Source organism: Mustela nivalis (genome assembly GCF_964662115.1).
Source record: "Mustela nivalis genome assembly, chromosome: 19".
NCBI lineage: Eukaryota > Metazoa > Chordata > Mammalia > Carnivora > Mustelidae > Mustela > Mustela nivalis.
In genome coordinates, this window is record NC_139038.1 from 30,459,372 (window position 1) to 30,485,094 (window position 25,723).

The window sequence follows — 25,723 nt, forward strand, 5'->3', positions numbered from 1 at the left end:
AGTCTTCCCTCTTTGAAGTAGAACTGTGAGTATGGGTTTGTGACTGTCTCTGGTGAGGAAACAGGCTGTGAGGAGGCTGTTAACTGGCTCGAGGTCACTGGGGTGGCTCCCCAGAGATGCCCGTGTTCTAATCACCAGAACCTATGAATATAGTAAATCACATGGTTAGGGACAGTTGAGATTGCGTGACGAATTGCGTTGCTAATCCGCTGACTTTGAGAACGGGAGATCATCCTGGATTATCTGAGTGGTCCCAGCGTCATCAGGAGGATCCTTAAAATTGGAATCAAGAGGCAAAGAACAGTGTCAGAGTGACACAATTTGAGAAGGACTTGTCCAGCCCTTGCTGTCTTTGACGGTGGAGGGGGCCCCAAGCCAGAGAGCGCTGGCTGCCTGTGGAGATGGATTCTCCCCGGAGGCCTCCAGAGGGAACATGCCCTATGGACACCTTGATTTTAGTCCACTGAGGCCCGTTTTGGATTTATGACCTCCAGAACTGACAGATAAACGTAGCTCTTTTAATCTACTAAATTTGTGGTAATTTGTGACAGCAGAGGTAGCAGACGAATGCAGTCCCATACCAGCAAATGAGGAGCTGGGATAGGAACCCAGGACCAGGTTACTCCCGTTTACTGCTGTGTTCTCCACGGATGTGGGGCAGGGGACGGCATGGTCATTCCTGCCTCCTGGCCTTTGCCCATGATATTGCTTTAACTAGATTGCCTTTACCTAGTTAATATCCACTTCCCTAATTTTCCAGTTTATAAATATTGCACCGCTAATATAATGTCTGGCACATTACGGATGTCAGATGGAGATTTCCACGCCACTGGTCCTTTCCTGGAGCTCCTGCTGCACGAGGTGGCCATGGCCCCACTTAGCAACTAGCATTGTTTTCTCATTTCCCCCTGAACTTCATTAGTATTTTCCTCACAGGAAGTTCCCATAGGCCGGGACTGAGTCCCTTAATAAGTCATTTTAGTAGCTGGTGTCCTGTGTGACCATGGTCACCCATGACCCTTTCCAACTGGTCTTCGGGTTCTCTCTCTGGAAGATAAGGGAGCTGTGCTCTGGTCGCCTCTAAAAGACACTTCACTTTGAAAATGCACTGGTCCTTGGCTTATTTTTATAGGCCTGGGAGCTGAGAATTGCTTTTATATTTGTTAAGGGTTGTTTGCAAGAAAAAAAAAAAAGAGTGTGTTACCTTTGTGCTAGACCTTAAGAACAGCCTTAAATGGGGATGCAGGAGGGATTTGTAAACGGAGGGGTTTCTTTGCTGAAGTCTTTCCTTCCGTGAAGGTGTAAAAACAAAAAATTTTCATCGAAATACACACAAGAGAAGTACTTGATCATCTTCATACTGTGCTTTGGTGAAATGGTGGGGAGTGTGAGGGATTTACAGTCGTGTTGGTGTAGTGACCGTGCATGGTTAGCTCTGTGGTTTGTGTTCCCCTAAATGATGTATGGAACTACATTTCTCTCCTCCCTGATTCACAAGAAATTAAAAGTCCTAGTGAAGGAATTCTGTGTTTCCTTAGCATTTAGCAGTGTTGTGGCCGGGACCAGAATGTGCATGTTGTCTCTGTGGTGCCCAAATGCCAGAAAAGTCTCTGGATAATTGCTTTGTGCTTTATATTAAGAATTTTGAAAATACACAAACCTCAGAGTCACAGTTCTGGTAACAAAATGCAAGTAATTGCTATAGTTCATGTGTTGGAAACAGACATTTCTCTGGTCTGTTATGTTTCTTTGAAGGTTTTTTTTTTTATCTGGGTGAATGTATTTAGTATTGGATATGTGGGAAGTCATCCACTGAAGAATTACGAATCACTGCGTAATGCTAAGTACCATGGGATGGTTACCCTTTTTGAGGAATCGTGTTGTTTCCCTTTTTCTGCCTTGTCTAAAACTTAGGAAAGAAGAGCGGGAAAGCAGAAGTTCGTAAAAATGGCAGAGTATAGAGTAAAATGAGGATTGTTTTCAGGAGGGTGCCACGATGCAGGTTTGCTTTTTGGAAATGTCACTACTTCCCAGGGTAAAGAAGTGAAAGACGTTTTCTCAGGGCGTCCGGGGCTTCTTAGCCATGCTGATTAGAAGCCACATGACTTAACCCAGTGGTATTTAGTTTTGAAGTATCATGCTTTTTTTTTTAGTATATGTGCTGCCGAAGCGAGCACAAGTATCATGCTTTTTATTACCAGTTCTCTTCATGAGTATTTTTCTTTTTCTTTTTTTTTTTTAAAGATTTTATTTATTTGACAGACGGAGATCACAAGCAGGCAGAGGCAGGCAGAGAGAGAGGATGAATCAGGCTCCCTGCTGAGCAGAGAGCCCGATGTGGGGCTCGATCCCAGGACCCTGAGATCATGACCTGAGCCGAAGGCAGAGGCTTAACCCACTGAGCCACCCAGGCGCCCCATGAGTATTTTTCTTGACCTGATTTTTATTTTTGTTCCCTGATTTTTGAGAGATTAGCTCACACGGATGTCTCCTGGCTAGCACATGGCTAGTTCTGTTATAAAAATTTCCACACTGCTCAGCTGCACCATTTCTCATCATTCTTTCAGTATATCCTTGGCCGTCTTACTTTGCAGTATACCGAGTACTGTTAGCTTCAGGACTCTGAGAGAGAATTAATTTCGGAAGCTCAGCAGTTTATACTTAGAGGCACAAGGTCTAGGGACCCACCTTTTCCTTTCTGAAGGAGAGGAGGCGACACACTTTTTTGTTTTTTATAAGTTTTATTTATTTATTTGACAGAGAGAGACAACAGTGAGAGAGGGAACAAGCGTGGGGAGTGGGAGAGGGGGAAGCAGGCTCCCCACAGAGCAGAGCACCTGATGTGGGACTCGATCCCAGGACCTTGGGATCAGGACCTGAGCCAAAGGCAGATGCTTAAGGACTGAGCCACCCAGGCGCACCACCCCCCACTCACATTAACAGTGTTCATTAGCTATATGTTGCTGGTGGCTATCATATAGGCCCGTGCAGCTACTGACATAGGCTTCATTATTCAAGTGTTCCAGGGTAAAGCAATTTTTTCTTGAGCTACTGAGTCTCCTGCACACACATCCCTGAGTTAAATGGTTTCAGATTGTGTTCCTGGTTATATGTTAGGTGGTGAGTGTGAGTTGTGTAATTTTGCTTCAGGCAAATTTATTATTTTTATTATTATCATTATTATTGGGTATTTTGGGTTTTTTTTTGTTTTTGAGAGAGGGAGAGCAGGGGAGAGTGTGTGCGCACATGTGCGAGCTAGGTCAGGGGGAGGGGCAGAGGGAGAGACTGATTCTTTTTTTTTTTTTAAAGATTTTATTTATTTATTTGACACACAGAGATCACAAGTAGGCAGAGAGAGAGGGGGAACAGGCAGGCTCTCTGCTGAGCAGAGAACCCGATGCAGGACTCAATCCCACGATGCTGAGGTCATGACCTGAGCCGAAGGCAGAGGCTTAACCCATTGAGCCACCCAGGCGCCTGGAGAGACAGATTTTTAAGCAGACTCCATGCTGAATGTGGAACCCCGCTCAGGGCTCCATCTCTTCACCTCATCCTAAATTGAGAGTTACATACTCAGCCGCCCAGGCGCCCTACAGTTGAAAATCTGTTCTCCTTCCTAACCAGAGAAACTATTGTTACTCTTTCTGGAATGTTTGAGAATGTTAACATTTTGCCTTCCAGAGGTAGTTGATATTGCCTTAGTATGTGTGTGTTTTATACCTCAACAGTAAACTGAAGTCTTGATGTTAAAAATTAAGTTTAAGCAAAATAAAATAGTCTGATATTAAAATGTTAAGCAAAAGCCCCAAAAGAAAAATCTTGATGTGAGCCAGAAAGAGAACCAGATGCATCTGAGTAGAAACCAGATGGAATTTCAGATTCTTCCATCCTGGATGCGCCTTTGGTGGTTGCAATGAGGTGAACAGCGACGGCGCTGTAGGGACAGTCAACAGAAGCTCTGGTACCGAGCGGGAGTGTGGGAAGCAGGGGTGGAGCTTTTGGTTAGTGGTGGAGAAGAACCTCACTCTCAAAGACAGCCAGGGGTGAACTATGCATTAGTACAGAAAGTAGATAAGATTAAGATCGGAGCAAGCATCTTTGTTATTCAGAGCACACAAGTAGTGACATTCTGCTGTGATGCCGTGATGCCCTGCGGGCATAGATGGTGGCATAGATGGTGGCCACATATGTGGTGGACTGCCGTGTTGTGGAGGGACCCAGGTCCCAGGGCTCAGCACTTTTTCCAGCAAATGGCCAATACGCCAGTGTTCATGCTGTGGTCAACTCGCCCTCGTTAGTTTCCCGTCTGACCAGCTACAGAAACTGGCTATAACTGCTGCCTTTCCCCTGAGGTTCTCTCCTGGTCTTGGTACCTTAGGCAGCGGTCTTTGTAACTCTTTTCACTGGATGGTGAATAGACACTTGTAACTGGCCAGTTACCTGGCTAACAAGAGTTTATTGAGATTTAAAAAAAAAATTTTAATTGAACAGGATCACATATGTCTTTGTTGGACCTTACTTTGGTGGGGAAGGGGGGAAAGACATTATTCTAAATTTATTTTAATTTTTATTTAGTTTTTTTTTTTTTTTTAAGATTTTTATTTATCAGAGAGAAGAGAGAGCGAGAGCACAGAGATAGGGGCAGCGGCAGGCAGAGAGAGAAGCAGGCTCCCTGCTGAGCAAGGGGCCCAGTGCGGGACCCAATCCCAGGACTCGGGGATCATGACCGAGCTGAAGGCAGATGTTTAGCTGACTGAGCCACCCAGTCGTTCCCCAAATTTATCTTTAATTCAACAAATTCAAAGTCCTTAATTAAAATGTTGAAGATTTATTACTTTTAGGATTAAATTATTCATTTTAGAAATGGCAGAGACCCCTACCATAGAAAGCCTTGGAGCCCTGCTTACCAGAGAATGTTCTGGATGTGGAGGTGAGAGGTGTTATTTTTTGTGTCTTTCTTACAGTAAAAACTTGCTCTGCTAATTCAAGTACCCCTTGTACACATGACAGTGCAAATTTAAGTGGCTTCTTCTAGCGAGATTTCCGCTACATGCAGGAACTTAAAATAGATGTGTGAATTTCGTAGATACCTCTGTATGTGAAAAGTAAAGTTTTAAAATTGTGATGTGTTTGGGCATGTTCGAATCCACTGTGTGCAGCAGGCTGTCCATTCTTAATGTAGTTAAACAGGTTTTTGAATGGGCCCTTTCAACTTTTGGATCAGCCTGTCACTTTTTATTTTCTGCTCTGATAAGTCATGTTGGTGACATTGGCCAACTGTCAAATGCATTTCCTCACTGGCTGCTTTTCCTTCTCCTCCTCTCTTTTTAGCGGTGGCCATCCACCAAGATTCAGCCTTCTTCTGGAGAGTGGTGCCTTCGAACCCTGTATTATGTCCTGCTTTTTTTTCTGACAGCTTTGGGATCTGAACTTACATGTTACACCGTTTTTTAAAATTCAAATTTTTTTTTTTTAAGATTTTATTTATTTATTTGACAGAAAGAGATCGCAAGTAGGCAGAGAGGCAGGCAGAGAGAGAGAGAGGAGGAAGCAGGCTCCTTGCTGTGCAGAGCACCCGATGCGGGGCTCGATCCCAGGACCCTGGGATCATGACCCGAGCCGAAGGCAGCGGCTTAACCACTGAGCCACCCAGGTGCCCCTAAAATTCAAATTTTGAGCTGATTTTATACTTGTAGAAAAGTTGCAGAAATAGGACAGGGATTTCCTTCGTTTTCTTCCTTCACCTCACTTCCCCCAGTGTTAAGATGTTGTGTAACCAACCGTTGGTGACGGTACTTTGGTCAAAACTAAGACATTACCATTCGTACAGTATCATTAACTGAACCACAGGCCTTGTTTGAATTTTGCCAGTGTCTTCTCTAATGTGTTTCTTTTCTGTTCCAGTCTGGGATCCCACATCACATATAGTTATTTTTTTTCCTTCCTTAGTCTCCTCCGACTGGTGACAACTCTGTAGTCTTCCCATGTTTTGCGTGACCTTGACATTTTGCAGGAAGGCTGGTCATTGTTCACTTTGTTTCTCAAAGAGCTGCAGCTTTTGCCATTAGGAGCGTCTTGAGTTGGCTCCTATATCCTTTGAAGATGCTCCGTCCATTATTGTGACACTGAGGTGTGCCCGTCTCCTTTTGTACTTCCCTTGCCCCACCTCTGGAATCAGCCTCTTCTCCAGGGAGCCCTGGTTTCTTTTATGGAGGAAAGGCATGTAGAAGCCAAGATCAGGGTGCTGGGTGTGCTGGTTGGTGTCAGGTGTTATGACTTGTAGGCCCTTTGAGCAGGTAGAGCCAGGACATGTATGTATTTACACCCACACGTAGACATAGGTGAGTAGCTGTCTTTCTGTTATCGGTGTGTATGTGCGTGAAAAGCCCTAAGTTTATATTAATTTCCTCTGATTCCAATCTAACACCAGCATGTAGCTTTCCTCTTGTAATGTGTAACTTTTTCCACCCAGCCCTGAGAATCTGGCTCTCATTGTCCTTAGTTTTACTATTCTCAGTCAAGATACTGTTCCAGTTACTCAGCTCTTTCTCTGCACCCCTCCAGCCCTCCTCTGTGGTGCGATTCCACATTAGGCTCCCCCACATCTTGGTTGGTTTAATGATTTTGGTTTGTGAGTTTGTGATGGATGTGAAACATCGCTGAAGCTCTGGGAGCCTCCATAGGAAAAGGTGTCCCCGGAGGAGAGTCAGAGTCAGGCTGCCTCACCCCTGTTCTTCCGACCCCATTTCCTCTCCTCTCCCGTCTTTGCCCCTGCCCCCCATGTGTAACCAGTCTCTGTTGTTTCTAGCTTATCCTTCCTGTGTTTCTTTGGTTTTGTGTCCTATTAAACTAGTTGGATTTGAATGAAAGGTGGTGTTGGGTTGCCACACTGCGCCCTCTCCGCCAGCCGCTCCCCCGAGAGCAAGGTGACACCCCTGCTGCAGAGTGGGGCTCGGAGGATGAAGCTGGGAGCTTGGTGTGTTCTGTACCTTCGTAGTTTATATTTGGGCTACTTGGATAGAACTTGTTACATCTAAACTGTAACCGGTATCTTATTTAACATCTAATAAAACAGAATGAAGCTAAGAAAGAAGCTACCGTTTCCTATATATCATCTTACCCACTCGCCTCTATTTATCAGTTTTTAGCTGCACATACTACATCTGCTCCGTGAGGGAAAGACTTAAGGATAAGGTCACTTTTGATCTCTATCCCCCACACAAAACTATTTTTATTATCCTTTCAGGGTCCTTATACTTTTTTTTTAAAAATACATGCCTGTAGGAAAAAAAAGTATGTTGTTTTATAAGATGTGAGTTGTTTTTCTTTTTTTTAACATAAAAAGATACACTTTACCTTTCTTTAGTGTGCTTTTCCCCTCACATGTGTCAGTAGTACACATGTGTCAGTAGTACACATGTGTCAGTAGTCATGTCCCCTCACAGTCAAATAGTAGCCCCACTCTACTGTTTTGAACACCTGCAGAGTGTTTCTTGGTGACTGCCCATACAGGTGACCTTGGGCACACAGGCACGGACTCGCGGTGGGATTTGGGGCCGCAGTCTCGGCCTCCGTTTCACTGTGAGTGTGCAACGCCTTGCTCCCCTGAGTGGCTGTCACTTTACATGTCCCACCAGCATCACATCAGAGTGTCCTGTCTCTGCTGGTCACCTATAGTTGGTATTTCCCGTGTCTCAAATTGGGGGCAGTTTGAGGTAAAGAGAGGTATTGTTTTAATTTGCTTTCTTCTGAAATAGGGTGGTTGAGTGTATTTTCATGTAATTATTAGCCTTTTACTTTTTGTCTGTGGTTTGCGCATTTTTAACTGCTTTCTTTTTCTTATTAATTTTTGTGAGTTCTTTGTACATTATAGGTTCATTCATTTAACCAATATTTATTGATCTCTTAGATGCCTGGCCACTGCGATAGGTGCTGGGGTAGTAGCAATAAATAAGGTTTCTAACTTCACAGAAGTTAAGAGGAAGTTGGACCAAAGAAAATTAGAATAAATCAACAAGATTATGTAGATACTAATAAGTGCTGTTAAAAAATAGAGTAAAGGTAGAGAGAGTGCTTGAGCGGAGAGGAAGCCCCAGTTCCCCCTTATGGACTTTGTCTTCGGAGTATTTGCCTTAAGGGTGGGGTGGTCAGGGAAGGCTTCTTGGAGAAGGTGGGACTGGAGCTGAGGTCTGAATGGTGAGGAGCCAGCGGTGGAAGTGTCCAGACAGAACAACATACCCCTAGGCTCCACGGTGAGGCAAATGAGAGAGGGGCCCGGGGTCACAGGAGATGAGGTCAGATCATCGTAGGCAGATACAGTGTTCGGGGCTGTCAGGGTTGTTACTCAGGAGGATATGTGAGGTCTGTTCCCGGAGGAGGGTTCTCCAGCTCCTCCTTTTCTGCCTAGGCTAGGTGACCAAAAGGAGCTTTGCTCTGGGGATTTGTGCATCAAGACTTGATCATTGCATTTTGTGGTTGTTTTAAGGCATAGGCTTTTTCTTTAATAAAGGCAAATTTTCTGTTTCAGATTACCTAGGAACAATACGATTTGGGGTTATCACAAATAAACATCTTGCGAAACTGGTATCCTTAGTACAATCTGGAAGTGTGTATTTACATAGACATTTCAACACATCACTTGTAAGTATTTTGAAATCACATTTATATTAGTGCAGTGGTTCTTAACCTTGTTTAGGTCATGGACTTCTTTGAGAATTGGATAAGATCTATGGGCACTCTCCCTAGGAAAGTGTATGCGATTTTTATATGCAAACTGAGAGTTCCTGCAACCCCACACTAGAGCCCGCGTCCCCGTGTGCAAGCCCATGCATCAGAGGGCTCTCAGATGTAACATCCAGCGATTCTTTGTTTTTATTCTTCGACTTTGGTGCAGCCTTGTTTGTTTTCCTCCTCGGATGAAATCGCAGGATGATTCTGTTGGAGAATTGTTACTCTGGGCATAATGTTCTCAGAGGTGAAACTTCCATTAGGCGATGTTCTTCGTTCATCTGTACCATTCATCAGGAGTAATCATGTGGTATGCTCTTCTCCTTAGCTGATGAAACGGATTTTGAGGTTCTTGTTAAGTCACAGTGTGAAGCTGATGGCTTCTCACCCCAGAGAGCCTTGGTTTTCCATTGTCTTTGCTCCCTGATCTCAATTGCTTTCAGTGAAGCAGCCCCAGCTCAGCTCTTTCTGAGCGCTGACCTGTGCCCCGCAGAGCCCTTTGCCTCTGTTATATTGCTGCTGCTTCAATCCTGTCACTGAGTTTATTTTTTTAAGTATATTCTGTCTCTAATGTCACTGACAGTGTGTGTGACTTATAGGTTTAGAGAAGACCAGTATCTGTGTACCCAGCCCACTGAACCTGGGCTCCCCTTGACTCGACGTGCAAGTCTCATGCCTGTGGGAGGACTGTTAGGCCCTCTCCGGGGCACCACTTTGGTTGCCAGTCCCCCTGGCTTCTGCAAATCCCTAGGAGCCCAGATGCTATGCTGTATTTCACGTCATTTGTACTCTAGCAGTCAGATGTATTTTTGTGTTTTCCAAATAGAAATGTGTTTATGATGTCTGAGTTTGCTTTTTCAAACTCCTGTGGTCCCCACTTTGAGAGTCCCTGCTTCGCTGGTTTCTCTGCCACCCGCCCATCCTCCTCGTGCCCCTAAGCTGCTTCTTACTTCCTCTGCTTTCACTGCTGGTCTTTTTCCTCCATCCTCCTCCTGTAGCATGCTGCACAACCAACATACATCATATGGGTTTAGAGGGGAGGGCACTGAGGAAGGAGCATAAAACAGAGAGAAGCTGGGGCTGTGGGAAAGGCCCTGGCAGACGCACTGGGCTTACTGCTTCAGCTCTGTAGTTCTGAAGGTTGGTGGTTGATTTAGCAGAATTCCTTTTAATAGTTTTTTTTTTTTTTAAGATTTTATTTATTTGATACAGAGAGAGAGATCACAGGTGGACAGAGAGGCAGGCAGAGAGAGGGGAAGGCAGGCTCCCTGTTGAGCAGAGAGCCCGATGTGGGGCTCAATCCCAGGACCCTGAGATCATGATCTGAGCCCAAGGTAGAGACTTGACCCACTGAGCCACCCAGGTGCCCCAGAATTCCTTTTATCAAATGAAATACTATTGGGATTCCAGTATTTTAACAAATAAAACCGGTGGACATCCTTGTCACGAGGCAATTTAATTCTCAGTTTTGGAGAGTATAAAAGATCTCATTTTGTGGAACCATCAAAAGCACTTTTTTTGGGGAGTTTCATTTGAAACCCAGTGAGCCATATTGGAATTTCCAAACATAATTTTATGTTGACCTACTTTAAACAGAGCACAAAATCTACATGTCTCTTTGCTTCATTCCATACACGTAAGGGTGATCTGTGGCTTTGTACAAGTTCTAGGTCATGCGTGGATTCATTCAAGTATTTGTTGAGTTCTGCTGTGTGACAGGTGTTCTTCTAGTCACTGGGGTACAGGTGGCTGGAAGATGCAGATACAAAGCTCTGCCCTAAGGAGTATCTTCTCCGACCATTATGAGCCAAGTTTTGAGGAACCAGCGTAAAAATCTAAATTATCCTCAACTTTATAACTTCCATTCCCTTGGGTATTCATTGATCCTTTTACAATAATTCTTTTGTAAGAACCCAGTAAAATGTAATAGTTCCCCTTGGCCAGGGTGGAAGAGGCCACTTTTGCCAGCAGCAGATCTGGAGAGTTCTCCCTTGGTTGAGGCGTCTGCTGAAGGGAGCTGGAGGGCTCTGTGACCTGAGAGTCGCCCCTCTGAGCTGCCCGTGCTCTTTGCAGCCACTTAGGAGGAAACGCTGACTGGAGGAGCCGGGGCAGGTCACGGCCTGGAGTCGTCTTGTGTGCACCTGGGCGGCAGTGGGGTGGTCGGGGCCTCTTGAGCCTGCCCTGCCTTCAGCCCTCCCTGTGTTGTCCTCTGCAGGTCTTTCCCAGGGAGGTGGTCAGCTACACCGCAGAGAACATCCATAAGTGGGCCTTAGAAAATCGAGAGGCGCTCCTCCGATGGCTGCGGCCACACGGCGGCAAGAGCCTCCTGCTGAACAATGAACTGAAGAAGGGGCCTGCGCTTCTTGTGTTTGTACCTTTCAATCCTTTAGCCGAAAGCCACCCTTTAATAGATGAGGTAAGAGTCCTGATGTTAAAAGGTATCTCCTAGGGAGCAGGTAAACCTCATGAACTTGGATGTCTCACTCCACGTTCAGAGTGATTTCTACCAGGATCCAAGAGCCTGCGAGGAGTGGCAGCTGCCTTTCTGTGGCGTTACTCCTTCCTCCCATAAATGGGCAGGAGAAGAGTGTGTGCCGCAGATGGGATCCACTGCCGCCTCGCTGGCCGCATTGACTGACAGCTGCTCGGGTCTGGGGGAGTCGCCGCGAGCAGGCATGACCATCCTGTGCCTCCCCGGGGTAGGACCAGATGTCTCTTGTCCCGCCATGACCCACTGGGGGAGTGGGATAGAGGGGATGGAGAGACGCCGTTGTCGGGTGGGGGGGCCAGACGGCAAGCCAGGGAACAACAGTGGGGATACTGGGCTCCCTTGTTTCTCTAAGCCTTTCCCGTGGTGAAGATAAGCAGAGCAGTTTCCAGAGCCAGAGCTGTCGGGAGTCTGCCCCTCCCTCACTCTCTCCGGTGTGAGTTTGTTTTATATGCGGATCATTTGGAGGCACTTAGAGAGAGTAATAACAATTACCAGAGTGTGCCTGGGATTGCTAAATTGGATTTACTGGGGGGGGTTATTTTTTCCTTCCCTCAAGGATCCCTTAATGGGCCCAAACCCATTTCGGACAGCCATTGTAGCACTGGCCCGGCTAACCAGACCTCTCCCCGGGCCTCTCTGCCTCAGCCTGGTGGTCTGCCTGGAGGCGACAGGGGCTCGGGGATCTTTTCCAGCCAGGCCCCTGACTTTGATACTCCGGAGCCTCATTGTGAAAGTTGTTATCCCTGCTGCTACCCTGGCTTCAAGGAAGAAAGGAGAGAAATGAAATGGCTTTTGTTTCTTTTCCTCTGATTAGGGAGGACTTGAAGTAATAAGACTTATTTCCTGAAGAAAATCTTCACTACGCAAATATTTTATGAACTAAGACACTCTCCAAATTTCCTAGGCTTTTACTGCATCTACTCTTAAGCGCCTTAAGGCTCTTTATAGGAAAGGTGGGGTTTTCGTCCAAGGCACAGCTACAGTTTGGGGTTTTTACTTTGACTTTTAAACTTTCTTTGTGGAGAATTCTGTCTTGTCTAATTTGGGCAAGTCAGGGACCTGGGTGGGGTAGTGTTTTGTGACTGGAGCCCAGTTCCCCTGTTTAGGGGGTTGTTGGATTTGGGCCTCTGGCAGGAGGACACTAGCTTTCCTGCCTTTTTCCCTGGCTTAGCGTCTCTCTTCTCTGCCCTAACCCCTCCATCTCTGGCCAGGCCTCCTCCTTCTTCTTCTTCTTCTTTTGTTAAATCACTTTGTTCCTGTATCTCCTTTCCTCTGAGCTCAGAGTGTCCCTGCAAGATGAGTGGATTCCCCTAACCTCGCTGTGTGGTTGAGATTGTTGAAAACCAGATGGCATCTCAGCAGATTATGAATTACGTAGCCAAGTAATGTGTTCTGTGCAGTACATTTCCCTCTTCCTTTGAGGTCATTTTAGCAAGTGTTTATGGAGCACTGTGTCAGGGAGCCGTGGGTGAGAAAGATGGAGAAGACGCAGCCTTACTCTCACGGTCTCAGGGGCTTGTTCAGGAGGGCGGCAGCGGCTTGCTTTTAATTAATGCAAGGTGGAGGAAGGTCAGCCCCGGACCCCACTCAGGAGGAATTGGAGGAGAGAGGGCTGTGTCCCAGAAAGCTAAGGGCAGCCAGGGGCGAGATTAGGAGAGGCTGTGGGCGGGGCAGGTATGGGGGACAGACTTTCAGGGTGGCCAGGATGTGGATGGGTTGAGGGAAACATAAGGGAAGGCGTAGTCTGAGCAGAGGCACAGCGGTGGGGAGGTTCCTGCAAGTTTGGGGTTAGGAAGTAGTGTGGGTTGCGTAGACCCCAGAGGGGCCGCCTGGAGAAGACCCAGATTGGAAGCCTGAACAGGAGAGGCGGTTGACTGTGACTTTGAGGACTTCAGGGTTAATCGTGGCTAGCACAGTCACACTGACAGAGGAGAGATGTCAGCTGAGCTGTGTGTTCCCATGATTCACGTTTTCCAGGCAGCACTGCTCCAGGAGTGTGGGAAGTAGTAAAGTCTGGAACTTCGGCGCTGGTGGGGATGGGAAGTGGGGTGTGTGAGCAGAGAGGTAAGGAAACCCTCAGGCTTGGGTTGCCTAAACACCGCACCTGGACATTCCCAGGCTGGGTTCTGAACTCATCAGCTCCTCAACCACAGGAGAGTTTATGCTTTAAGCCTTTTTCCCATGCCCACCTGGAGGCCCACTGCAGCAGGCGGTTGAGGAAGCTGACATGGTGGAGAGAGGTCAGCATCACATGAGGTTAGTAGCACTGGAGCTTGCCAGGCAATGGGTTTTGAGGCAGCCATAGTGGGGAGTGTGGCGGGGACCAACCAGAGGACAGCTGTGTGCAGGCTCCACTGTGAGCCCCGGTCTGGGCCCGGCAGCTGCTGACACACACACGCCCCTCACCCATGGGAGACCACAGTGTCAGGCCACTGAAGTGTGTGTCTCTGCAGAGCTGCTCCCTGCGGCCAGTGAGGAGTCCGTGTGCCTCTCGCAGCGCTGCTCTGAGGCGCTCACGGTGTGTGAGCCTCGTGGGCAAAGTCATGGTTGTCTTGTTCTGACTTATAAATTTGTCTGATGAAAGAAGATGGAAGAAAGCATTTACAGCACATTTAAAATTATGTGCCAGATTTTCCTTATTAGTTCATGGGAGATGAAGTATGGCCTCAGGCGATTCACATGTGAAGATGAAACTGGACTCCCCTTTCCACAACTGCCCAGTGTGTGAAAGAGGCATAAAAGTAAAAACCAGTTCAGTTTATAGGAGAAAAATAAGAATTCCTTACATTTTAAGAGCATTACTCTATACAAAATAGTTTCTTCAATTAAAAATATCCTTTATATGGCTTCTTTGCTTATGAGCAATGTTGTGACGAGAGCTGAGAAGACCTTTTAAGGACTCCTGCTGCTGTAAATATACTCCTACTTGGACTTTTTGTAAAAAAAAAAAAAAAATGCATAAATACTTTAATTTTTGTGGGATTTTTTTGGGGGGAGGGGCAGGGGGCATGGGTGGGAATGGTAATCCATGGTGTCTTCGGGTGTCAGGCAGTGCCCAGATGGGGCCAGAGGGCCGCTGGGCTCCTGTGAATCATACGGGCTTGACCTTGTGAGTGTGGTGTGCTGTCAGAGCCTTAGCCACAAAGGCCTGAGATGTTTTTGTGGCGGGGGGTGGGGGAGAGGAAAGAAGATGAAACACTGGTTTATCTTCTTAAGTGGTCTTTTTTTATGCCTGAGAACTATTCCGTTCATTTTTCTGTACAAAGGCATATGTTTTGAATTAACAATTTCTATGAATACCATATATAGAATTGGGATTTTTTTTAAATTGGAAAAGTACTCATTAAATGGCTTTGCGTGCACGCAGGCATACACACACACACACACACACACACACACTTTCATGAAACAACATCCCGAGTGACTTAACACCTTTTAAATAAGTGGCAAGATTTGATCCAAGTTAGCACGTGATTCTGTTTGAGAGAGTAGATGGAGTAAATGCCTTTGGATTATAATGACTTGCTTGTTTTTCTTATGAACCTGGGGAGGGTAGTAAAAGGTGTTCAGTTTGGAAACAGAATGAAATGTGAATCTCATCAGGCTGATACTGACCTGAGGGGAAAGCTGTTACTCTCCCCAGGACGTGGGGATGTGTATGTTACCCCGAGATGCCATTCATTCCCCAGATCTTGGGCATTTGTTCTGTCCCTGGCTCTGGGGAGAACAGGAGAAATCCAGCAGGGTCCCAACCCATGAAGGTCTCTAAGCTTGTTGGGGGGAGGGCCGTCTCAGCAGACACTTGTGAGACTGTGGGGAGGAAGGGCTTTGGGGCCTTGAAGATACAGAGCAGAGCTCCCAGGTGAGGTAGGGTGCAGGGGCATTAGCTCTCCTGAAGCAGCCACCCTGCTGCTCGGCCTGGGGGCAGTACTGAGGTGTGTCGGATGGAGGAGGTCCTGGCCAGGCCTGCTCTAAAGAGGGTGGGACGACACCGGAAAGACAGATGCAGGCCAGACTGTGTCAAGTTGTATCATCTGGGTAGTAGGGAGCCATCGAATGTCATTCGGCAGAAGAGTGCTGTGCTTAGGGTGGTAATTTTATTTTATTTTATTTTTTAAAGGTTTTATTTATTTATTTGACAGGCGGAGATCACAAGTAGGCAGAGAGGCAGGCAAAGGGTGGGGGAAGCAGGCTCCCTGCTGCCCGATGCGGGGCTCTATCTGAGGTCGCTGGGATCATGACCTGAGCCGAAGGCAGAGGCTCAACCCACTAAGCTACCCAGGTGCCCCTAGGGTGGTAATTTTAAAATCAGTAGTGACAGTGTGGAGGCCAAGCAAGCAGGGGAGAGCATGCTGTGGTGTTCTGTGACAACTGAAGGCCTGAACTGAGGCCGTGGGGACTCGAAGGAAGGGGCGGGCTTTGTTGCTGAAGTCCAAGGTGGTGGGCTTGAGGGTTAGCCGTTTCCACTCTGTGATGCTGATTTCTACAGGGGGAGGGGGATGTGATGGGGGAAGGCAGGATGGATGAGTGTGGTTTGGAGCAGGTTGAATTTGAAGCCTCCTGTGAGGTGGGTGTTTATTTGGAAACAGGATTGCTTGAAATACTGTGACCTACTCATTAGGTGTTTGGGACATGTTTAGACTGTTAGTGAGGGTGAAGAAAGAAGATATCATCCCTGTGGGAGAGTTACAAAGCTCTGAAGGCAAATGCACTCACCTGGGAGCTGAGATTTAAAATGTGTCCCTGGCCCCTCAGCCTCGAGGTACGTCACAGGGGGAGCTTGGCTCTTGTCTCGTGGTGGACGGAGACGTCTGCCTCTGAGGCCCCCTCCTGCTCTACACAGTTGGCTCACTGTTAAGAGAGTGACATGTTCTGAAAGATAATCCAAGCCTCTTCCTGAATAGCTCTTGGTTTACTGGTTTCCTCTTGGATACATGGAGAGGAAGAGCCGGCCGGAGCTTCTTGTGAATCAGACCAGGGGGCTCTCCCGACCCATCGGCCGCGGGTCTCTCCTTCCGCCATGGCTGTGCATCTCATGGCTCTGCCCTGTGTTTCAGATCACCGAAGTGGCCTTGGAGTATAACAACTGTCATGGGGACCAGGTGGTGGAGCGGCTCCTTCAGCACCTGCAGCGAGTGGACGGCCCGGTGTTCAGGCCTCTGGCGCCTGAGCCCCCCGCGCAGCTGCCGGAGCCACCGCTGATCACAGCGTCCCCCTGCTGTAACACGGTGGTGCTGCCCCACTGGCACTCCGTCTCCAGGACCCACAACGTCTGTGAGCTGTGTGTCAATCAGACCACGGGGGGCGTCCGGCCCAGCTCGGTGGGCATGCCGCAGTGCAGCTTTTTCGAGATGGCGGCAGCTCTGGATTCTTTCTACCTCAAGGAGCAGACCTTTTATCACGTGGCGTCGGACAGCATCGAGTGCAGCAATTTTCTGAGTTCCTACAGCCCCTTCAGCTACTACACTGCATGTTGCAGGACTATAAACAGGGCCGTGACGGGCTTCATTGATGCTGGACACAGTGTCTTTGAAACCCCGACCATCGCGCTTTCTTCCCTCGAGAAGAAATGTGAGGCTGACCCCCCAGGCTCCGTTCCTCACATTGAGGAGAACAGGTATCTCTTTCCTGAAGTGGACGTGAGTAGCACAGACTTCACAGGCCTGAGCTGCAGAACGAACAAGACCCTGAACATCTACCTTTTGGATTCAAATTTATTTTGGTTATATGCAGAGAGGCTGGGGGCTCCGAGTGCCACTCGGGTGAAGGAGTTTGCCGCAATTGTTGATGTGAAAGAAGAGTCTCACTATATCTTGGATCCAAAACAAGCCCTTAGGAAGCTCACCCTAGGTACTGTGGGCAGTTTCCTTCCCCAAACATAACAAGTATTGCTTAACTTAATACCAGTAACTTTTATCGAGGGATCTCAGTACCTTTAGTCTTGGGGGGATGTCAGTTCTGTAGCTCACTTGAAATCTTTAGACTGTATTTGGTGACCATTTTAAAAGAAGCTAATTTTGTCTATTAAAGGGAACAGAAACTTCCGAACTCCCCATTTGGGATAAGTTTGTCATGTAACCCCTGGGGGGGATAGGAGCCCAACGTTCCAGATGAGCAGTGCCTGTCCCGTTTCTGAGTTGGAGTGAGCTGCGTGGGGTGGGCCCCTGGCTGCAGGAAGGGCAGTGGGGTGGAGAGCTGTTGTGCTGGGAGTGTCCTGGGGAGCTGATGAACGGGACCCCCAGGGCAGCGCCATTCTAAAAGAGCTTAAACAGGAAGTGGTGAAACGTAGAACCACCTGCCCTCCCTTTGGTCTCAGGTCTGGATGTACAAGTATCAAGGCCATTAGACCCAGTTTGCTCAGTTGCTGTTTTTACCTCCTTGAGAAATGCTGCTCTGACCTTGGGTTCCTAGATTGTAACAGACAAGTGTCAAGTGCAATAAACAAGTGTCTGTTGCAAACCAGCAGAAACCACTTTGGGGGTGGGGGGGCCCATTCTGGGAAAGCATCGCGAACTTGCCCTTGGCGCTTGGCAGCATCAGTAAACTAACCCACACTGTCCTGTTCCCAGGGCTTAGCTGACATCCTTGATGTCCACACAAGGAAGTGAGAATTCAAAAGCCGTGTTAGTTCAGCCTCAGTGGAAACACAGGGAAAGTCCGTGTTTGCCAAATGGAGACAGGAGGAATTCCGTAGGGAGGGAAACCTTTTATTTCCAAGTTTTAGAAGGTATGAAAGCAAGAGTAAACTCAAAGACCCCTAAATAATAGTCCTTTTAGCTGTCTTCTTTTAAGCCCAGGTGAAGCTTGTTTCTGATATTTGACACTTTTGGAGAGGCTTATGTAAATGTTGATTTACATAATGTCAAATTATATATTATAAACGTGATGCTCTTAAGTGTTCAGAGGAACCCTGTGACCAGTCCCTCTCTGAACTGCATTCTGTATCGATACTACAAATTGCTCCTGATTTGTGTTTTCTCTCTCTCTCTCTTTTTTTTTTTTAAGATTTTATTTATTTATTTGACAGAGATCACAAGTAGGCAGAGAGGCAGGTAAAGAGAGGAGAAAGCAGGATTCCAGCTAAGCAGACAGCCCGATTTGGGGCTCGATCCCAGGACCCTGGGATCATGACCTGAGCCGAAGGCAGATACTTTAACCCACTGAGCCACCCAGGCACCCCTTGATTTCTGTTTTCTAAAGTTACATTTTGGTAGACCAAGTTTTCTTTCCATTCCTTTTTTTTTTTTTTTTTAAAGGTTTTTTTATTTGCTTATTAGAGATAGCAAGAGAGAGCACAAGCTGGGGGGCGGGGGTGAGGAGAGGGAGAGCGGGCTCCCCACTGAGCAGGGATCCCGATGCTGGGCTCCATCCCAGGACCCTGAGATCAGGACCCTGAGATCATGACCTGGGCGGAAGGCATATGCTTAACCTACTGAGCCACCCAGGCACCACCCCTCCCTGAGTTTTGTTAATGTGAAACAAGCCTGTTTTTAGAGGGTTTTTCATTGGACTTCATAATTCCATTCAGTAATACACTTAGCATTCAGTGAGCTCATAATGATGTTCAATTTGAATGTGGGGTCTTCTGAAAGAAGGCTTCTTCAGATTTCTTGTGATCTTCTGTATCTACTCTGCAACATACACCTAGTGCAGTTTTTTTTTTTTTTTTTTTTTTGTCCTATAGTTGGTGACATTTGAAGGGTCCTCATTAAAAAATGCCTGTGTGTCGTTGGTTTGCAGAGTTGACTCTTCAGTCAGCTTCTCTGGGCCAGTTTAGGGATTTAGGGTTTTTTCACATGAGGAGAGAATTTTCGGTTTTAAGTTTCAGAAACTTAGCCAAGTAAGTAAAGACAGGTGACCTGTCTTTAGTATGTGTGTGCCACCCTTCACTTCTTCCTCCCTGTGTGGAACACATCAGTGTTGATCAGGACCTCAAGATGGAGAGAGTTAGAAAAAGGAGAAAGAAGGGAGAATGCAGCCTATCAGTCCTGCTTCAGACAGACAACCAAGCATTCTGAGGACAGTGGAGTTTATGGGGAGGGGAAAGCTGTCAGGTCAAGTTAGGTGTTTGGATTGTGTGTGGGTTTTATTTGTAGGTTTTCCCACTAAATATAATTGAGTTATTTTCCCTAAACGTTCAAGAAGGAAGCCTGAAGAACTCGAATAAACAAAGACCACAGCTCCATAACTCCCTGTCCTTGAATTAATGAGCACGAGAGACACCTGTCCATTAGCGGCAGCTTGCGTAGCAGCTGTCTTTGTAGTGATGTTCAGAGGTCTTGGGATTGTAGGTTGAAATCTCTTAAAGATTGTAGCATGATGATCTTTGCAGTCTCGGGTGTCTTATCTGTGGACTGATCCCATGAGCAAAAAAAAAAAAGAGAATTCCTAGTCTGTAAATACCAGAGCATCTAACACTGCATAGCGTTTTGTTACCTAAGTAATCGCTGTCTGGGGAGTCCTCTCAGAGCTACACCCTGTGCCACTTCGGGCAGCTGTGATCAGGGTTTTACCTGCAGGTGAAGTGTTAAAAATGTAAGCCTGCGAAGCCAGCCCGGTTTTTTAAATGTAGCCTTTAAAGTAGGCCAGCTACTCTCCCCATACTTGGCGAAGAGCTGATCTCATTTTCTCTTTATTTTTAGAGTCTTTTATTCAAAACTTCAGCGTTCTCTACAGTCCCTTGAAAAGGCATCTCATTGGAAGTGACTCTGCCCAGTTCCCTTCTCAGCATCTAATCACTGAAGTGACAACTGATACCTTTTGGGAAGTAGTCCTTCAAAAACAGGTATGGAATCAGGGGAGAGGCAGAAAGCACACCATGGCTCCCTATTGAAATAATCCCCAGAGCCGCCCGGGGTTGTGGGGCGAGCCTGCAGGTTTGATATGCAGGTTAATCACATGGCAGGCTTCTCGCACAACACGCATGAGTTACATGCTGGTTTTCTAACTGCAAAAAGTCCTTAAAGAAAGCACATAATTGGAAAGATCTAAAAATGAAATTTTTCATAATTGGTGCATAAGCAGCATTTCTTGAATGCCTGCTGGGTACTGAGCACAGTGAGGATGTGAGCCCATTTCCTAGGGCCAGTAACAGCCATCTTTCCCTCCCCCAGGATGTTTTGCTGCTTTATTACGCTCCGTGGTGTGGCTTCTGTCCATCCCTCAATCATGTCTTTATCCAGCTCGCTCGCCTCCTGCCGACGGATACATTCACTGTGGCGAGGTAAGGGAGCCTGCGGCGCTTCAGGCCTGTGCCCGTCTTCCCTCCTTGCAGCCTAGCCATATGCTTTGCAAGGGTCTGCCCGCTGTTCGCTAACCTTGGGTAAGACTTGCTGCGATTGAATTGTCAGTTTGAAGCCGTGAGCAAAACCTCACTAAGACTGAAGCTTTCCTGATGCGTTCTGAGTGTTCTTTCCGTGGTGTCGAGTGTATTTAGCCCTGATTGAATTCAGGGAGGCTGAGTGTGGGAGCAGCGCTGACCTGGTTGCTAAGACAACCCCCGCATTGGCCGACTCTCCAGAACAGCATGGGAAGGGTGCCCCCCGACTTCCTGCGGCCTTGGCACAGGGGAAGGGGGACCAGTGCCCGATGTGCTGCCAACCGGCCCTGGGACCCGGAGCAAATATCTCCGCCAGGTCTGGTTTCCCTCCTCACTCTTGAAATTAGGAGGAAGGATTGGTTGATATCTATGTGTTCTGATTTTTTTATTTGGGGGGTAACTGGATGTGGCCTCTGTACTAAGCAAAACAGTTTTTAAATCCTTGTTTTGTAAAAAACAAGCGTCAAAGGAAGAATTTTTGGAAAAGGTACTAAACTGTTTGGAGTGGGGCTTGATTAGACTTCAGCCTTCCAGACAGAATTAAACATAAAAGATTAAATCATAGGACAGAATATCAGAACAAAGAGTACTGGGTTTGCTCGTTGCTTTGAGAGATGGAAACTTTGCAATGTGAAGCAGTTACAAAAAATAATTAAAGACGAACATATTCCATTAGGAAAGGGCTCAATGAGCGAAATGAAGAAAGTAGGCTTGAAAAAAGAACAGTAGCTATATTTTACAGCATCTGTGTTTCACCCACTGGATCTGCTGTAACTGGTGGTTAGAGCTAGATTTGAGGAGCTACTGTGTGCCGTGAGATTTCTCTGTATACATGTTAACCTGACCTGCTTGCTGGAGCACTCAGTGAAGCAGGTCTAGGATCTCTTTTTACTGAGGAGGCAACCGAGTCACAGAGAGGGTAGGTAATTTGCCCAGAGTCACACAGCCTGTAAGTGAGGGAACAGGACTCAGAATCAGGTGCTCATACTCCAGACCCTGAGAAGGTACAAAGGTTTAAGGAAGTGCCAAGAGGAGAATGTGATCTTCTGCCCAGGGGAATGTTCTTTAGCCTTGACAAGAGGAACATTCTGACACCTGCTATAGTGTGGATGAACCTTGAGGACTCGGTCCTAAATGAAGTACAGAGATACAAAAGGGCTTGGGCGCTGGGATGGGGTGGGGGGCTCAGTCGGTTCAGCATCTGCCTCTAGCTCAGGTCATGATCTCAGGGTCCTGGAATCAAGCAAGGTTCAGTGCTCCCTGCTCAGTGGGGAGTCTGCTTTGCCCCTGCCCCTGCCTGCCCTGCTTGTGTTCACACAATTTCTCTCTCTCAAATAAATAAAATCTTCAAAAAATAAAATCTTCCAAAAAAAAAAAAGAAAGAAAGAAAAAGAAAGACACCTGCTGTGTGATTGCCAGGTTGTGGGGCCCCCAGAGGAGTCAGAGTCACAGAGAGAGAAAGTAGATGGTCGGTGTGTTGGCGAGTAAGGGGCTGTTGAATGTATAGAGAGTCTCTGCTTTGCAGGATGAGGAAATGGTTGCAGAGCTGGGTGATGGGGATGGCTGTGCCCCATTATGAGTGCACTTCCCACTGCTCAGCTCTGGGCTCAGAAGTGGTCAGGCTGGGACATTTTGTGTGTATTTTACCATCTGGGGGGCAGGGGGAGTCACAGCTGGGAGGGACTCCTGGGGGAAGAAAAGACTTGGGTAGGTTTCTCCTGGAGGAGGAGAGTATAAATAAACTTAAGTGTGGAGATGACAGTCTAATAAATGTACATTAGAACAATAACAAAGTATCATTTACACTTACTAACAGTTGCTTTTAAGTGACAGCATCTTGTGTTGATAAAGTGAGGTTGGCAATGTCAGACCTAGGTCTTGAATTGGGCTTAACCTTTTTGGAAAGCATGTTAGCAACATTTGTAGGAAAGTACAGAAATGGTTACACAGTTTTGCCCCAGTTAATTTCACTTTGGGGAATTAAGAAACTAGGACTTGGAGAGGAGCTGAGCCAGTCATTGTAGCAGGAGAGCAACAGTTAAGTACATTGGGGCTTCCAGTGTGATGGAATGTTGACCCATTTATTAGAACAATGCTTTTCACATCATTAATTGAAAGGAGTTGCATATGAAACGTCTGAGCGCTGCTCTTCGCAGTCGTGGAGGTTTGCGCACCAAGCCCAAATGCGAATCCCAGAAAGAAGGTCCCGACTAGCCCAGTGGAATTCTGAGTGGATGTTAATGATAATGTTTCTCTTTCAATCTTACTTGCTTTTTTGAAGTAACACTCAGGAGAAGAAAAGTATTTGATGATAACGAAAGCATTCAGTGTCACTTGTTTAAAAAATAGAACTCTGACATTTTACGTGGGCTGTCCCAGGAGTGCTGTTTTGTTCAGTTGTTTAAAACCATTATAATTTGGCCATCCTTCTGGACAGATGCATGGCACTGATTCATTCCCACTCCCCCATTATACTTTCTGGAAACTTCTGTCAAGTTAATGATTCAAAAATTTGCCATCTTTTTTATGCATTGTTTGTGATGATGGACATCGGAGCCACCTGGCCAAGTGGCCCTCCACGGTCTGCTCCCTCCTTCTAGGGTGTTTTCTTGTTTTGTTTGTTTGTTTGTTTGTTTGTTTCTGCACCGTCTGAGCTGTCCCTGTGGGCTGGGGTGGGGGCTGCTGCTCTTAGCCAAGTGTGGGCTACAGGAGGGACCGCTGCCTCCTTCAATATTAATAAAGCACAGGGTGGGTAATTGAGCAAAGGTATCATTTTTTGTGTTAGAAAATTAATCTAAAATCTTCTAAAAAAAATAAAGGTTTTGTGGCCCTATCCAGACTTACAAAATATAAAATAGTGTGTAGTCTTTATTTTCCAGCTTTCTTATGTCTTCAGAGGCTGTATTTTGCGCAGTGATTTCCTTTTTCCAGAGCTGATTCAGGGATTAAAGTACTTGACCAGGCCCTGTCAGGTGGGTGGACTGCTCCTGAGGTGCCAGTGAGGCGTTTTGTTTTGTACTGTTTTTTGGGGAAGCTCATTTTTACTATCAGGACATGTCACTTCCACTCCACAAGTACAGTGGAAAGTGGCATGTTCTGGAAGCATTGGTTCTTCTTGCCTGAGTTGCAACCAGCTTGTGTTGGTCGTGCACCACTACGAGGGGCTGGTCAGTGTGGCCACAGAAAGTGTTCCAGGCTCTTCTATTATTGGGGAAGGTTTTTTCAGGTTGGAGTGTCTTGGGCTGATCCTTTACTTGTTTTCATCTTTCCCTTTGCCAGGATTGATGTGTCTCAGAACGACCTTCCTTGGGAATTTATGGTTGACCGTCTTCCCACTGTCTTATTTTTCCCCTGCAACAGGTAAAAGCTGATTTTTTCTATATTTGGGCAGATGGGATTCTTTTGCTGAAAATGAAATGTGTTTAAGGTACTTCACAGAAGTGAAATGCAAATCATTACCTATTACTAAACTGTTTTGAATAAAAAATATTGTTCAAAAAATGTGCTCTTGGGGACCAAGAATAAAAGGGCTTTGGCGTCACAAGCTCAGATGTGGTTTTGGTAAGAACTTTGCCCCTGGAGGAGTGTGTGTTCTCGCGCATATGAATGTGGCCTATGAACTTGTTTGCCTTCTTGACCGTAAGAACCCACAGTGGGTGCAAAGCAAAGGCCCACATTCACGGCGGGGGGCAGGACACGCGCTCATTGTTGAGCCCCCGGATGTCAGGCCCTGCCTGCCCCAGGCTTTCACATGTGTCATTTTCCGCTGGGTCCTGCTGATGCCGACCTTGTCCGTCGTGCAGGTTGGAAATGGAGACTCTCCTCCCCACCGTACCCCATTCCCGGGATTCAAGGAGCCTTCTCCCCAAGTGTGCAGACTTCCGTGAATATCTGCCCTGGGGCTGTCACTTTGATGTCTTCACATTTGTCTAAGCAGACTCCAACTTGCGCTGATGACAGCAGCTACCTTGAAAGCCCAGCAGACAGGGATGGGACATAAGCAAAGGGGACGGCTTGGCTTGGCGATTAGTAAATGTTGGATGGGGTATTTCGCTAACGGGGAAATTAACTCTTGGCCTTTGAAAGCCTGATAAACCAGATGTACTTTCCCTGTTTAAAAAGATTCCCTTTTGTTGATAAAAGAATGGGTCTTCGGGGACCAGTCACGCGGCTTTGACGGTATCTTTCCAGGGGGAAGCATTTGCAGGATTATTTCAGTGAGGTTCCTGAGTCCCGCATGTGATGTCTCCTGTTCTCATCCCCTGCGCTCACTTCTTCCGTTCATTGTAGCCACTGCCATGCTTTCTGTGTCTCCAGGCGAGTGCTTCCTTCCTAGAGATTGAATCATTTCCTTGTTTTTTCCTCTTAATGTCAAGGAATTTTTGCTGGAATACTTCCTGGGGTGGTAGGGTCCTGTCACATCACACACTAAAAACGGAGTATGACTCATCCTGTTCTGTTAACTGTTGTGATGAACCTCTTTCCTTCTAAGAAGCGTTTAAAGTGCCACCCGTTCAAGGGATCCCGGGCGGTAATCCTAACAGTTTCATCTGTGCGGGGTGGAGGTCAGGCATGAAGTTCAGTGAAGCATGGTTTTGGAATTTCAGACATAGTTTGGGAAGGTGGTAAAGTCATAACACCCAGCATGAGCCTTTGCATGGAGACATTCTCAGCAGCTAGAACTCTGGAGTGCACATTGAAAGAGACACAGAGAATCGTGCGTTTGGGAGACTGAGTTGGGCTGTGTGGGGGACGAAGCTTTTGTCGGAAAGCCGGCGGAGGCGGTCACTGTGGGATGAGCGTGGGTGCTCCCTGCAGCTCTGCACCCCTGAAAAGTCTAGAAGGTACATAACGGATGTGAAGAGAGTGTCCCGCTCTTTGTGAACATGCAGAGCTTGGGAAACGAAAGCCTTCCTGCTCAGGAATGGAATTCTTCTTAATTCCTAAAAATAAAGAGTAGTCAGAAATGAAGTAAGCTCCTTGTCAGCTGGTCCAAGTTGAGTGTTGGCATGCTCAGAGGGCGTAAATGGGCCAAGGGCAGGCTTTGACCGCTCGCAAGAGAAGAAATGGAAAAGGCCTTTTTCACGATGTGTGTGCTTAGGTTATTTTAGTGAAGAGACTATATGGGTTCCGATGAAATAGAAGTTTGCTCATGCCGCTAGGTTAGAATGTGTGCAGTAAGTAGG

General features: G+C 46.8%; 1 protein-coding gene across 4 annotated transcripts in view; it reads left to right on the forward strand.

The window, feature by feature from the left end:
• Positions 1-25,723, forward strand: part of TXNDC11 (thioredoxin domain containing 11) — a 60,315-nt gene that overhangs the window by 31,555 nt on the left and 3,037 nt on the right. For 3 of the 4 annotated variants that reach the window (XM_082714092.1, XM_082714093.1, XM_082714095.1), the window contains 6 exons: positions 8,528-8,640; positions 10,943-11,143; positions 16,276-17,068; positions 19,861-20,003; positions 20,332-20,441; positions 23,817-23,897. In XM_082714092.1, coding sequence (XP_082570218.1) covers positions 8,528-8,640; positions 10,943-11,143; positions 16,276-17,068; positions 19,861-20,003; positions 20,332-20,441; positions 23,817-23,897 — 1,441 coding nt within the window. Of the gene's footprint in view, positions 1-8,527; positions 8,641-10,942; positions 11,144-15,763; positions 15,981-16,275; positions 17,069-19,860; positions 20,004-20,331; positions 20,442-23,816; positions 23,898-25,723 lie in introns of those variants that run through there. The other variant, XM_082714094.1, reaches the window with a different exon arrangement.